This window comes from Nanorana parkeri, unplaced genomic scaffold (assembly GCF_000935625.1).
Source record: "Nanorana parkeri isolate BGI_ZX_2015 unplaced genomic scaffold, ASM93562v1 scaffold459, whole genome shotgun sequence".
Lineage (NCBI taxonomy): Eukaryota > Metazoa > Chordata > Amphibia > Anura > Dicroglossidae > Nanorana > Nanorana parkeri.
In genome coordinates this window covers 837731-853867 of record NW_017306727.1, presented here as the reverse complement: position 1 = coordinate 853867, position 16137 = coordinate 837731, and the positions used below count along the sequence as shown (strand labels likewise).

Here is a 16137-nt window from a genome sequence, read left to right as displayed (position 1 = left end):
ACCACAGACACGAGCAATATTTGATTTATTTTATTTTAAAACCAGTTTTATTTGTATATTTAGAAATGTGTAATTTTTTTTAATAACTGCAAAGAAAAAAAAAAATAATAATCAGCCACACGTGAAGAACTAATATAGTTGATTAGGAGAATGCAGTGCTGTATCTTCTACTGAAACCGTGCGTATGTGCCATAATAAATTGTCTATTAGTAAAAAAATACATTTTAGGGCACATTATACAGAATCCTTATCACAAATTGCAGCAGGGATACTTTAAAGATAATAAACTAGAGAATTCTGAGGAGTTATGCTCAGCATTTATAAAGATAGCAATTTTTGTGCATTTCGCTTCAAAATGTTCTTGTGGTGAGTACTGTAGAAATGCGCTTTATTGCTGCAGATGTTACAAAGTTCAAGGCTCAAAAAAGGTATGAGTACAAAGGTATCCTTAAGAAACGTTCAGTTTTCTTTTTCTTTTTTCTTTTTTTACAAAAAGTAAAGCTTAAAAAAGTTAAATTTACAAAAAGAAAAAACAAAAAAAGAAAAACAAACAAAAAAATAAACAAAAGCAAAAAGTGGTATGCACGCAATTTATATACAGGCATTGTAACATCTTTGAGAATTTCTTTTAAATGCATAGCAGAAAACATACAATTTCCTTCAGTATCTTCCGGGTTGACAGCAGAGGTAATTTCTTCCTTGCTAGGCGGCCGCAAAATGAGTTCACAATAAAATCATATTTTCAGCAATCTTTCTTCATTATACATTACCCTATATAAGCGCAAAAAGCCATATGAACTTCATAGAACAGAGAACTAGGAAACAAAGACTATTATAACATGAGGGTAAGGCATCCCTGCTGGTTAAATGTGTGTAGTAAATGGTTAATTTACAGATTCATAGAAGCACCAGAACCACAGTCAACCTTGTAAACCTTGTAGTTGCAAATGGGTCCACAGTTCATGTTCAGGCCCCATTCAGCATTGGGGAGAAAATAAATTATATTTTTACTGAACTATGCGGTGGGCTGGGTATTGAGCACAATCATGGCATTTAGTATTTTAAATAAAGTATTAACATTCAAACCTTTGCTGCTGGAGAACACCTGACAATAGTTTTAGCTATCTCCACAGCAGAGTTATGAACAAAAATGATTGACTGGTAGATCCATCATACCTAACACATCTTGGAGTTCTGGTGCAGATGCTAGTCGATAAAAAGTAAAAGTGCTAGTCTTTGCTATCAAACTCAAAAAGAAAAACACAAGCAGTATCCTTCTGTGACAACGGGCGACCGTTAAAAGTATCATTCTGGGAAACTGGATTTATTTTAGTGTTATCAGGATTGGTCCTTTGGAGACAAACTAAAGCAACTGAAAGGCATTTGTTAAGAGAGACACTGAAGGTGCGACATTGGTATGACCTTCATATGTCATGTCTGAGGCCCATATTTTGACCATGGCTTTAAAGTCTACTCCGTAAAACGCAAGTTCAGGCAAAATTCATAGCACTAACAAGTCCCATTGTTATTTAACGATCAAATAATACTCAATAGGATGTGTAAAGATAAACAGGTCCAAAGCAGGTTTCACATTATTCTGATCTTTACACTGTAGGCTTAAAAGTGATCTATCAATACAGAGACACAATTTGCTCCAACAAGATAGTTAGGGTCACCAGGAAGTGATTTGTTCTGCCAGTGTTTGGGGTCACCTGTAGGTATATAGGGGAAAACAAAGGAGAGGTTAGTCTTTGGTCAAACATATTAAAACACAGCAAGTTTCCAAACGCCATGGTGTACAAACTACATTTATCAGCTTTTGAGGATTTCTTTTTTTCAACACATGTACGGCTCTTTATATTTTCTTTCATTAATGTTTGCTAGATGGTAAAATACAATAGGAAATGGCAAAACCAAGTAATGCAGACATACAATTCAAGAATTCTTATACTGCCCTCTATAGGCCAGACCTAAAAATGCAGCAAAATATCTGGGGAAAAATAAAATAAAAAACTATTGATAAAGAGGAGATCATTCTAATCAATTTCCTATTCCATACAAAAGTTTTATATGTGGAGACTACCAGTTTACAACATGCTTACCCAATATTAACATCATCCTGGTCAGAAAAGAGACCGCTCCAATGTGCAACATACAATCTTATGACTTCTCATTTTAACAAATAACATTTAGAACTATATAAAGCCGCACAGCCACCTCAAATAAGAGCCACCTCATTTTCAACAGTTTTTGCCATTATGAAAGTATTCTTGTATACCATATAATGAATGTACATATTTCTTTATTTACAGGGTTCTTGGGTTGAATACAGTTAAGCTTCTCTCTTAGGAATAACAATCTAGAAACACATACGGATAGATAATTGCAGGCTTTTTATCCTTTCTGTACCTTATTTTTCTTTTCCTCCCCATTCTCACAGTGGCTATTCTTACTAAGGGCAGATTAATTTATCTCCTTTTACTTCTGGAATTCTGACACGTGTGACAAAGACATGTGACCATGCACATCATCTCAAGGAGGAAAATGCCTTTCCCAGAGATCTCACAAGGTTTTGCAGCTTATAGATGAGATTTCCCACCAAAGCTATGTGATTTAGCATTCCCAGGATGCATCTCCTAGGCACAGGCTACATAACTAATGCCTAAGAGGACCAGAAAGTGCAAAAATAGTAATTGTACATAAAATAAAAATATGTTTAACTAATAAATGTAAGGTGATTTCACATTAGCATGCAGAGCTGAATGCTGATGTGTTTTTCAGTGAAAGGGGTAAAGGTCCCAGCGGTACTAACGCCTTACCAGCTTGAGTCCTTTTTCTTTTGGTTAAATGTAAAGTAAAGTGAAAAGGAATGGAACCCTTACCTTATGGAGATTATCAGGCACAATTGAAGACCATCTGTGCAACTAATAAGCAGAGTCGTCTTTCTAACATGCCACCAAATTATTGCAAGGCACGCTTTTCTTTAACCCATCTAATGGGTAGATTTAGGCTGCCCATACACTGTTAGAATTTAGGCAGATTCACAAGAATTAGTGGAAATTCAAACAGTGGGTGGCCCTGCTGACGCAACTAAAGCTGAATACTCCTTACCATCTTGTCTTGAATTGTATAGTGATTGTAATGTCTTCCTTATATTGTAAAGCACCGCACAAACTGTTGGCGCTATATAAATCCTGTATAATAATAATTACTCAGATGACTTTTGCCTAAGGAGTCAGGCGGAAAGATTTAGGCCTGTGACTGCAGCCAATTAGCAGCGTGAGGGAATCTGAGATTTTTTCTGTTCAGTCCGTTAGTGTATGGCCACTAGACTGAGTATTTCAGTACAAATATGTTAAAACCTTGTAATTGATTTCTGTTATATTTAGTATTTCAAAATAAATTATATGTTAAAACATGGTAAATGCTTTCGATTATAAAACTCAGCTTCCTCGCACTGCAGGAACATGGGAGAAAGATCATGTAAAAGACATTTGATCACTTCTTTACTACAGATTAGGGTATCTGACAAAAAATAACAAAGAGCCTTTTAAGAATTGCTGCTGTTAGTGTTTATTATAGTCTGAATCCCACACACCCTCTGTGCCAACTAGATTTGCTCTGACATTAGGACAAGGGATGCGCCGATACAGAGTTTGTGGGCGAGTAATTGCCCTAATGCGCACGATACTTATTCAGATACCGGTACTTCCGGCATCAGGAAGCCGGGCGGTGAGTCATTACACGCTGCCCGGATTTCTGATTGGCCAGGAAGCAGTCTCCGTGCTACCTCATCCCCTGTTGACGAGGGAGCATGGAGCCGGTTTCCCGGCTAACCAGGAAGCCGGGCAGCGAGCCATCACACATCGGCTGGCTTCCCGAATGGGTGGGAAGCCGGCTCCATGCTTCCTCGTCACCAGCTGAAGAGGGAGCATAGAGCCGGGTTTCCCGGCTAATCAGGAAGCCGGGCAGCGAGTCATCACATGTCGCCCGGCTTCCTTTATGGGACTTCCGGTATCTGTACTCAGTAGCGGCGAGTACCGAAAAAAATAATAATCAGCACTCTATACCGAAAAAACGGTATCAGTGCATCCCTAATTAGGACTTTTAGCAATGAGCCAATACAAATTTCAAAAACGGATAAATGTAACTATTGGAGGAACAAAGAAATTCTTTGCTACATTTAGCTATGTAAATGGTAATTTCTAATGGATGGAAAGCCTCAAGTCGTTACTACTACTTACATTTCCAAAATGATCATTAGCTGTGCTTGTATAAGAAAAATACATACTCCTTAATGCTAAAAAAGGTGCAACATGTTGAGTGGCACAGAAACTAGTTTCCAGATATATCAGAGATCATTCCTGTATAACAAATGAACAGTAAATGAAGTCCAATGCTGCAGTATAGCTGAACCTATGTATGCAGTATAAGCCCTGTGAAAAAACAGCGCCATCCAGTGGCCAGAATTCCAAACTAACGGGATCGAACATTACTAATCTCTAAAAACATGCAGTTCTATCAAATGACTAATCACTTGAGTAGCTGTACTTTTAATCATTAAAACAGCTATTCATGCAATTCTGCTTTGAAAGTAATCAGTTCCAGTTCCTTCAGATCTTGTCTTGACCTAGTTTCATGACTTCATCATAATTCATGAAATGGAGAAAGTGGTCTTTTTACTGCTGGAGAGAGGCGTGATGCTGTTTACACAAACACTCCATAAAATGCAAATATAAGGAAATTATTTCTTACAGCAATCATGCACAGCAAATTTCACTCGTGGCACTGCTCTGAAGTATGGCACCCAGAATATGCAAGACATTTTATACAAGCTTTTTGGACTTACTTTATTGCGTGTTTGGCATATCAAAATATCAATTACAAGCGCAAACCGAGCCAGCAACCAGAGACTACTGAAGACTAGGCTGTAGGACAAAGTAAAAGCTAAGCTTTACCACCTAATGTGAATAATGTTGACACATCGATATTCAATCTTCTTTTTATACTGTTTGATATTTAATAAGTGTTTTGGTATTGCAAGCGTGAGGTGGTGCATTTTAGATGTGTTTTCAATGCGTTGTGCATGTGCCTTTCATCCCAATAGCAAAGTCCCTTTGCTGGAGCACAACTATTTCTTTTTGTTCTAAACGCAGAGATATGAACATAGCCTAAAGAAGAGCAACCAAATAAGACAACCATAAAGAAGAATACTAATCTAAGGGGAAATACAAATTGTTTTACTGTGAAGAGCTTTTAAACCTTAACCAAACATATTGTATTATAACTACTAAATACAAATGAAACCTTTCTTTACAATAGGTAAACGCTGAACACAGTGACGCTCAAAATGTTGTGCCTACACCGACCCCCTTCCAGTGTGGTAGTCAGTTAGGCTCCGTTCACATATAGCGTTTGCGTTTCCCGCGCAGTTTTCAGTGTGGGACGAAAATGCAAAATGTTTTAATCTGCTAGGATTCCGCTCGTTTGCGGCTATTATATAGCCACGAATGTGCGGAATTTGCCATATTATCGCGCTTGTACCATTTTGCGGGCCGCGCGGCTGATGCAAAAGTCTGAACAATGCACATTAAAGTGCATTGTTTTTTTCTGTTTAGAATGGCTCCTGTGTGAATGGAGTCTTAGGGCTGGTCTCCACTGGTGGCAAAAAAGGGCAGATCTCACACTTTTTTCTACCCCTTAAACACCCCAAAACTACTTCGCACAGCCACAATAATGAAAATGTATGGCAAAATATAAACAGTAACCCCCCCCCCAAAAAGAAACCCAGCAGTACCACAATGCAGAAAACCGCATAACAACCTTTAAAGGATGCCAGCCCAAGAGCAGTTACATTAATTTAAAATGTAAGCAACACTTAAAAATGTGGGATGCGTTTTTATAACGCTGAATTGGAGACAATCCCCTAAAACGGTAACAGTTGTGGAGATTTTTTTCTTTTTTTTGCCCTTGATCAAGCCCATTCAGCTATGGCATGAAAAGGTCAAGTGGCCACACACACTGGTCCTAATGAATTCAAATCTTCTATTTGTGGTGTATTTTACATAAAAGGCAATGGGGGGAAGCAGACAAAATGTGGAGCAAATTTGCATTGCAGCCAATCAGCTTCTCTCTCTCATTTTTAAATCTTACCTGACCAAACTGAAGGGAGAAGCCGATTGGTTGCCATGGGCAACTGCTACAGATTCTGTTTGCTCCAGTTTTGATAAATTCCCCCCATTGTGTTTATAGCAGGTGGCAAGTTTTTATTCTAAAAATTAACAACAGAATTCTATTAAAAGGTGAAAAGATGCATGTATCTACTGTTTTATTTGCCAAAGGAGTCTTTATTTTGTTTTATTCACTCTTGTGCGTTGCATACCTCTGCCACACTGCACAGCCAGGAATGTCACTCTACTACCCCACAGTTCAGCTTTTTTGCTTCTTAGGTCACCGGCAAACTAAGTGGAAACAGATAATGATGCTGATTTACTGGCTAGTGTACAGGCTGGAGGTGGACAGGTGACACAGAAAGCTGCATTGCTTACCGTTTGTCCCCAGGCTGGATACGCATAGAAGGAAAAGCATATATTTCACAAGATTGACTGTGCAGAATTGCACATTTGGCAGGCAAAACCGAAGTTACTTATTTAAAAGTGCACTTAGATGTTCCTGAAATCTGCAGTTTTAACTCTGTATGACCAATTCTAGTCCTGAATTAAGAGTAATGTCTGTGTTACACCTATACTCATTGTCCCACGATAGTAGCAAGTACTTGGAATTCACACACCTTACAAAAAGCTGAGGTCCGGATCGTGGGCGCAAACTACTGAAAAAACCCTGACGTGGTGAATGCTCTTAGCCAGTTGATTTTTATCCCTTAGTGACAGCGGGCTCTGCCTATCTAGAAGCAAAGCCAGGTGTACCCACCCCCACCCCCGTTATCAGCACTGGAGGATCGAAGAGGGGGGAATCCCAGCGAGGAGTCAACGCTCACTGCAGGGAGACGATCAGGAAGTGAGCGGATCGGTGCAGGTTTCTGCTCACTTCCGATTAATAGAGCTGTCCTGTGACAGCTTCTTTGTTACAGGTTGGCTCCAACTATGAGGATGAGTGGAAATCACTCACCATATAACTCTCCTTTAAAAATAGCTATCATGAATGATCTCAAAGATGCAGCATACAGTTGAGGACATTTACAAAACAAAGTGTATTTTCCCTTTTGCAGCCAAATTGGGATAACACCTACTTTACATTTGTTATATGTTCTTGTGCACATAGTATAATGTAGCAGCTTACTTTTTTACTCGCTGAAAAATCCTACTTGGCTTTCCTTTCGATGTAATGGTAAAGGAGTCATGGAGTTATGTATTCTAATAATGAACCCTGTCTGTATTGTGCTGGCAGATCTTGTTTCAGATGTAAGCAGATGTGCACAGTCTGGGCTTTATAAAGGGTTATAGATCTGAAGGCTTGGGTGGTACATTGTACGTTAATGCAATGTGCACAGGGACAGGTTTTTTTTTTTGTGTGCAAGCTATTCTAAAAAGAATAGAAGCTTCTTAGGGCCCTTGCACATGCCCACAAGAACATCCTGGTATATTTCTCTTGCCGGCAGTGATGGGTATACTGTACAGCTGTCACTTTTGGCAATTTGACTTCAAAAGGTGAAAATATACTTTAAGAAAATGGAAAAAGAGGCAACTTCTAGAATCTCCATATCAACAAACAAAATGTGAGTATACGGTGCCAGTCGCATATACAAACCTTGAAGACAACTATAATATATCCTAGCACTCATATAACACTATAAAATCCTTCCTAAATAATCCCAATATATTAAAGACAATGTTGTCTTTTAACAGCAGCGGCACTGCATGCCAATAAACCAAAAAGCCATTACAGAAGTATATCGCTGTGTCAGCAGCTCCCACAGTTTGAATAGTGAACAGTGAAATACATCCACAGAGCACTTTAAGGAGAACTAAAGCCAAACCTTTTTTTGGCTTTAGTCCTCTTTTGAGTCAAAAGGAAGACATTTACTAATATACTCCTGTGGCCCAAAGTCGACTACTGCCTGCTATTTGCAGGATCCACCCAGCTGCCTGATTAACAGCTGGCTCTGCCTCTTCAGAGTGGTTACTTGTGCTGTAATAAAATGTTCTGTTTCCTGGTCCTACTGCACAATATGCAATTTTAGCACTGTTGTATAAGAGTCTTTTCATTTGATTGGGATTAGTTAGGTATGGTTTTGTAGTGTTACATAGGGGACAGGAATTTATACGTATATGTTGAGTACACATAAACTACGGAGATGACTGGTGCCAAATAATTACATTTTGTTGGTTGGATATAGAAGTTGTTGTGAGTTTTGGTGTCTGCCCAAGAAAGCTTGGGCATGTTCGTACGATTTAAATGAAGCCCCGAAGTCCCAAGATTTTATCAAATGGTTTCTATAACTTATTTTATTACAAAAATATAAAATTCCCATAAACAAACTAGCTATAAAAAAATGTTAACAATCGACATTGCACTGTGCTAAAGGTATACCAACTGTTCTTTTTAAAAATCATACATTCAATACAAAATATGCGCAGTACAGCCTTAGAGCTGATCTCTAGGCAGATAGGCTTTGTTATTTTATCATTTAATAAACTTTTTATTTTTAGCTTGTTATTTTTGGCTGGAGTTCTGCTAGGAATAACCCGCATGATAACCAACAATATTAATTTACCATGGGGTGCAAATCACACCTGATGACCCCACTCAAACATAACTGAACATGAGTGGGTATTATGTGCCAAGTTTTTCCTTCCATTACTTTGCCTCTCAATACAAAATTTGTAGAAAAAAATGGAACTTGGCTTAAAATTAGTCATCAAGATGCCAAATAAAATAACTAAAAGATAAAAGCAGCAATCTCTCTCTAGAATTTAGAATTGAGCTGTTTGGTCCATTATTAAGTTAAAAAAATACAATGGCCCTGTAACTAACAACAAGGTAGAATCCAGTGTGTGATCAAGTTACGAGGAAGTGATCAACTTTTTGTCAAGGCATTTAGTGCTGCTTTTTAAGAGAGTGCAAGCTGGTCCCAACAAGTAAACACTCCACTGAATGAACCTTCATTAAGAGCCTTTCTTGAAAATATTCAAACAAGAGACTTGGCAAACTCTGAGCAGAATGTGCCAACAAGGAATTTCAATACAGCAAAGTGATTTAATTAGTCCAGACATTACAGCATGCTGGCTCATTAAAAACAGCAAGCTTTCGATCAGACCTTTAATTTAAGATGTAGGGCTAATTGCTACAAAAAGCATTATGTGCAACTCTAAATACTTCTGAATTAACATATGTTTTAGATAGAAAATATAAAATCATTTTTATTGTATTATGTGCCTTCATCATTAACTAATAACTTGAATGTCAGATTCATATGGCTGCATTAAAGCTTCATTGCAATTGCATGTCGATTATAAAAAAATTATCAGGGTTGGAGTTAAGGATTTTAGGGACAATTTATGCAAAAATTTAGGGGGAACAACCATTTAGTCTTGGGATTTACGTGCCCCTGTTATGCACATGCTTAAGTCTTGTGACACCATAATTTCCTCTTGTAAGCTTTACAGATTTCTGTGCCACCCACCTACCAACTAGCAAATAAACCAGTAGTATGGTGGTTCTTTTTAACTGGTCAAAAAAGTAACACAGACTCCTACACAGCTTGAACAGGAATCAGTATTGTCACTTGCCTGGCTATGCCGTTTTACCCTCTGGCAGGTAAAATAGTTTACATATAAGGGTTTCTACTTTGAATTTAGAAGTTTGCCTTAAAGAGGAACTTCACCTGGCACATGGAAAACTAAAAGCAAGCAGCTGCTAATACTTTAGCTGCTGACTTTAAAAAACAAAAAACACATACTTACCAACCCATGGAGTCCAGTACTGTCTTCCTGCAACCTGAAATGTTTTTCTTTTCCCACACTGCCATTTGTCACTTCTTTAGCAGCAATCTTTCATCTGGGAGTCAATGATCACTCTCTGATTACTCAGCCAGCGCCCAAATTACAGATGGCTGCTGAAGCACCACTGCTCATGCGTGGGCTGGTGGACTGTCACCTTGGATTGGGAGTCAGCTGAGTAATCAGGGAGTGACAGTCGGCTCCAAAAAAAATCAAAGATGGCTGCTGAAGTGCCATTGCGTATGCACGGGACGGTGGAATGCCACTTTGGATTAGGGAGCCAGCTGAGTGATCAGAGTGTGCCACTTAGCTCCCAAATCAAAGATGGCTGCGGAAGTGTCCCGAAATGTGTGAGGTGTATCCCAGGATGCTGCAGGTGGGGGTGGGTGGACCAAGCATATGTCATCCATACTTTCACCCCATCTCCCCAGACATAAAAATACCTGCAAATATGTTACAGGGAGTAAGGGTCCACTTTAAGTTCTGGACAATTTTTTTTGGGATATGTAAGGTAAGGGTTAGAAAGTTTGTATGTGTCTGTGACCCTTTGAGATGTTTCCAGCACTTCAGGTCCCTGTAACAATGTTGTCAATTTAACATTGAGAGCGATGTCACACTATTATAACAATTCCGCCTAGAGCCCGGAAATGTGCAACTTTACTACATAATTTTTTTCTCCATAAACAATATTGAGGCAGTTATAGAATCAAGGTGACCCAGCCAACATGACATCACCTAGATAGTGGGAGCCTGTGTGTCCATGAAACATCAGTAATTTTATATTTGTTCAATAAAGTAACTGACATTTTTACTAGAATGCTGACATTTCTCAACTGCTGACCATACACAGGCACTGCACAAAATGTATTCAATTTTGCCTTGTTCATGTGTAGGATGGTGTTGGGATTCAATTATAAAAGTTGGGGACAGTTATAATTTCAAGCAGTCTAAAAACTGGGCAGATTCTATGCTCAGACACATTCAGAAAAAAAATTAAATAATAATAAACCTGATCATTTGGAATTCTGCTATACAAGATACGAGAAAGTTTTGGGTTTTTGGGTTCTAAAAAGCCGTACATGTGTGAAAAAATGAAAGTGAAAAGGAAATGCAAATGTATGATTTCAACTGATCAAATCTTAGTATCCAGTGATTCATGCTATGTAAGTGAGAGTAACCAAACGACCCAAAAGGACAGATGGAAAAAGCGTACCCGACGAGGTGTCGGATGATTTTAGAGCAAAAGACCAACCATCAGGAGTCATAGACGCACAGTGTGGTAAGCGCAGCTCCACTGGCTTCAAGAATTTCAATCCATGGGGTCCACACATTACCAAAGGACTAAGCAGTGTTTCTCCTGCAAACAAAAATCAAAATATGAGAAGCCAGATTTACACTGATGTCAACCATGCAGTTATATATCCTTCTAGAAAATCATCATTAAATGCTTCTAACCTTTCTCCTTATCTAGAGGTGGCAAGATGCTGTTGTCCCTGCAGACCTTAAAGTAGATTTCCTGCTCAACGCCATCGGGGATAGCTCCTTGAGGTATGATGATACTGACCCCCGTCTCTATGGAACTCAGCACACCTCCATTGCTATTAAAGACGCCTCGAGCAGTTGCCACAACAGTGTGGGCATCATCCTCATCATCGTCTTCCAAGGCCGAGGGACTAAAATAGAAATATTTGATAAGAAAAACACAAATAATATCAAGTAAGGAGCTCATTGGATTTCTGAAACAGCTACAAGTATTTTTCAAAGCTTTGTAAAATATATATGTATTGCACAGGATTGTTTTTATTAGGGTTGCACAGATACCAAGTACAGTACTAGGTACAAGTACGAGTACATGTACCGATACTTTTGAGCTCCAAGACTAGACTAGAGAAAAATTACAAAATTAGGAGGCAGCTGTCATTTGTAAGGAGCACACGGAGCTCCTGGGATTTGTACATCTGTTTTAAATGTATGATTTTGGTTTTATAAATATAAAGGGATGCACAGATACCAGTTTTGCAAGTATGAGTACTGGTACTTGCCAAGTACTTACAAGTACGAGTACTGATACATTTTTGTTTATTGTCATGCGACAGTTTTTCTAAAACAATATCAACTAATGATTTCAGGACGGTGGTGGAGAGCCAGGTCCCAGCCGCAACCCTGGTAGTTCTCATGAAAATGCCAAGTATCGGCACTGGTACTCGAAAAGTATCTGTGCATCCCTAGTTTTTATTATTATGCCCAGACATACACTTTAGGTTATTAAACTGCCATGAAGAAAGTGTGAACTTCTTCACCTGACCTATATCTGCTAATAAGCTAATTCAATGGGCTTCCATATAGCTGGAGGACACAGGGCTGCTTTGCTTTTTCTGCCACAACTTAGTCTCAGTGGGATTTCCAGGAGGGAGATATGGGCTTCCATGGTACCCAAGCGGTTTTAAGGACTTGGGTGAATCTGCCAGCACCTACTAACAGTTAAGCAATCAGTTCTGCATAGACTGATTTTTCAAGTGAATAACTTCCCGATTAAAAAGAGTTAGAGCTCTAGGACACAATTTTGACAATCATAGTGAGAAACTCCATGTTGCAAATGCAGCAACTATCTTCAAGTCCCGCTTATTCTTGGAGTGAGAAAAAAAAGCATCTACTTACTGTACAATACAGTTTACATCACATAGACTACAGACTACACAGAACCATCATGCTCCCACAATCAGTTCCTTAAATAATGTACATAACTGGATTCTGGTTCACCTGCTTGTTCTGGAAAATGCTACATTTTAGCAAAGCACTCTTCTAGAAGTAATGATTCATAAACATCTGCTGAGTTCATAAGTATTACTGTATGACTTATGGGCTCATGGTACTATCATTGTAATTTGGATTATTTATAAAGTTAATGCACAACTACCATTAAACGTTGCAAAATGCCGCACTCCACAAAATCTGTACGGGAAGATAAAAGTCTTTATTCACGGAGGAAAAACCCCACACTGACCATAACTCCCCTCCTCAACCGCTAACGTATTTCTGTATTTAGGCTCATGACTTGAGGATTGAGGAGGGGGAGTTATGGGCTTCCATCCTCAACCGCTAACCCATTTCACCCTTTAGGCTTATGACTTGAGGATTGAGGAGGGGTCTCCATCCTCAACCGCTAACCCATTTCACCCTTTAGGCTTATGACTTGAGGATTGAGGAGGGGTCTCCATCCTCAACCGCTAACCCATTTCACCCTTTAGGCTTATGACTTGAGGATTGAGGAGGGGTCTCCATCCTCAACCGCTAACCCATTTCACCCTTTAGGCTTATGACTTGAGGATTGAGGAGGGGTCTCCATCCTCAACCGCTAACCCATTTCACCCTTTAGGCTTATGACTTGAGGATTGAGGAGGGGTCTCCATCCTCAACCGCTAACCCATTTCACCCTTTAGGCTTATGACTTGAGGATTGAGGAGGGGTCTCCATCCTCAACCGCTAACCCATTTCACCCTTTAGGCTTATGACTTGAGGATTGAGGAGGGGTCTCCATCCTCAACCGCTAACCCATTTCACCCTTTAGGCTTATGACTTGAGGATTGAGGAGGGGTCTCCATCCTCAACCGCTAACCCATTTCACCCTTTAGGCTTATGACTTGAGGATTGAGGAGGGGTCTCCATCCTCAACCGCTAACCCATTTCACCCTTTAGGCTTATGACTTGAGGATTGAGGAGGGGAGTTATGGGCAGTGTGTTTTTTGCTCCATGAATAAAGATTTTTTTTATGTAGCAGTAAAGATCTTATGGAATGCGGCATTTTTCAACTTTTTTGCTTGAAGTGAAGACACCCCTGTTGCCTGCACCTGGGACAAAGACAAGTTGAGAAGTCGGATTCAGAATGTGAACGGTGTTTTGTTTTGACTACCATCAAATAAAGCTGAAATACACATACTTGAACTATTTTACTTGTCAAAGAATTTGTAATTTTGTTCAGGAGCAGGAGTGTGATTCACACACTCCTGCTTCACTGGCCAGCCAGACTGATGACATCCAATTCCTGATAATGCAACTTCCAATGCTACCCCGTTTTGTCTAGGCTGCTAACTGCACAATGACTCAGCACAGTCAACTGTCAAATTAGCAGAAAGGTACCACAAGAAGCTGAAAATCCAAACCAGGAAATAGAGGAGTCTTCTTTTCTAGAAAAGTACCATGGAAGATATGTGTGGATCACAGAACTAGCTAAACAGATTTATAAATCTGAAGGAACTAGAACTACGCACTGTGGAGAGGAAAAAAAGGTTCCCTGGGTACTACTCAGGGGGTGGAAGTAGTTTGTCTTTGCATCAATAAGGGAATACTTCTTCAAATGTAAATTTATAAAACAAGCCACTTATATTTGCAACGTAATATTTGAGACAATACCTGACTGGGATTGCTTTAGGCACTGCATTAACATTATTTGGTTGATACTTAGATTTGCTGTCTGTTGGCTTGGATGTGCCATCCATCTCTGGAGAAATAACCACATTGGTGGATTTTAGAATGGGTTGAGGAGAATTCTGGGGCTTGGCGGGCAGTTCTGGCTTTCCTTGTGCTTCATTTGACAGAAGGTTATGGTTGAATTTGGGGCTTTCAAACTTGCGCTCAAAAGGTCTGGCGGAGTTTGTGTAAGGTTTAGGAGTGAATCGGTTGTACGACGGTGTGAAGGTTTTTCCAGTCGGTTCAGTGCCGTTAACAGGATTTTTGTCAGGAAAGCTTTTCTGAGGCAAGAAGTTCGACTGCACTGTGTCCTCTCGGTTAGAAGGTCGGAACAGAGTTGGCTTGGTTTGAGGTGGTGGTGGTTCTGGTTTTGTCACTGTGGAATTTGTGAGCTCCACCGAAACAGAGCTGACTGTAAAAATGAAAAACAAATATTGTACATTATAAATCAAATACCTATAGATGTCATATTTTACTGGCAGAAGCCATGCTTAAATAGCTCACTTTAATCACATGAAATAAGCAAAACATTTTATTTCACCTACAAATAGGTCCAACACAAAGAGACTAAAGCCAGATTTACACTATCACATTGGACTAATGCATGTTAAATGCGTAGGTGCGATGCGGTGCCATATTCTTTTAAATGGCACCCAAATCACAAAGGCAAGGTGCCTGCACTGCAGCACGCTGCAAAGCAGGGACTATCATGTGTTGCGTTCCTGAAAAAGGGCCAGGTGTGGTTTTGGCCATGCTAGGGTGCAGAGAAGGTGACTCAAGAAGATAATGAATAGGGCCATCTAAAATAGGAGGAGCGTGTAAAAATTTACATCACTATAAGCTGGAAATATTGGGCAACTTTGGCTGGCCACTGCCCATGAAATATTTACCCCAGTAGAAACAAAACAACCGAACAGAAGTGTTCAAAGTGTTTCCACTTTTACAGCCAAAATGGGATAACACCTGTTTTATATGCGATACATGTTCCCATTCACATTGCATAAGCTGAAAAAAAAACAACAAATCTAATGTACTGTCAGGATGCGTCTTGCAGTTTAAATTGCTTTTACTCGGGTTAGGGTTTCTTGACTTCTTAAGGGTTCAAATTTCTACTTAATTCTCCTTCCTTGTAATGTTAGGAAGGGGTTAAAAGACTACAACCCTGGCTGCTGCTTTGAAATGTTAATGAGAGAAACACAATCCACAAATTTCAGCCTTAAGTCTTTCTATCAGGGCAGATCACTGTGAGGGTGCTGAGAAAAACCTGGAATCAGCCACAATGACTGCTGCAACAAAACATCTCAAAAAAGGTAAGAAATATATATATGTATTTTCGATATTCCGTGCGAATAGGAACACCAACATATAGTGGGGGTTCTCTCAAATTTAACTGCAAATGTGGAAATACACTTTAAATAACGGTTACTGCACTGTTCAAAAAAAGCATATCAGCAAGCTGAAAAAAATTTTTTTTTTTTTAGTTAGTGGACTTGAGACCCTTAAGAGGCTTACTAAATGTCCTTTAAGAACTTATTTTGATTTTTGGTGGACTCTGGTGAGTGGATCCACTTAATGGTTTCTTACATCCCTTTTGGATGGTGGTGAAATCTACTTCTGTGACCCCCATGATGAGGCCCCTCTTTTCCTTAAAAAATTTTTAGGGTGCTAATAAGGTTATTAAAACCAATTGGTAAAAACATCACATTAAATA

The 16137-nt window shown here is 39.3% G+C and overlaps 1 protein-coding gene across 1 annotated transcript in view; it reads right to left on the bottom strand.

Annotated features, from left to right (window-relative positions):
• Positions 1-618: 618 nt before the first annotated feature.
• The window catches only part of TJP1 (tight junction protein 1), a 331960-nt gene continuing 316441 nt past the window's right edge, over positions 619-16137 (bottom strand). Inside the window, exons 28-31 of the mRNA XM_018560498.1 lie at positions 14370-14838; positions 11415-11632; positions 11173-11316; positions 619-1712 (exon numbers count right to left, since the gene is read on the bottom strand). Of these exons, the coding sequence (XP_018416000.1) occupies positions 1618-1712; positions 11173-11316; positions 11415-11632; positions 14370-14838 (926 nt within the window). The 3' untranslated portion in view covers positions 619-1617. The remainder of the gene's footprint in view (positions 1713-11172; positions 11317-11414; positions 11633-14369; positions 14839-16137) is intronic.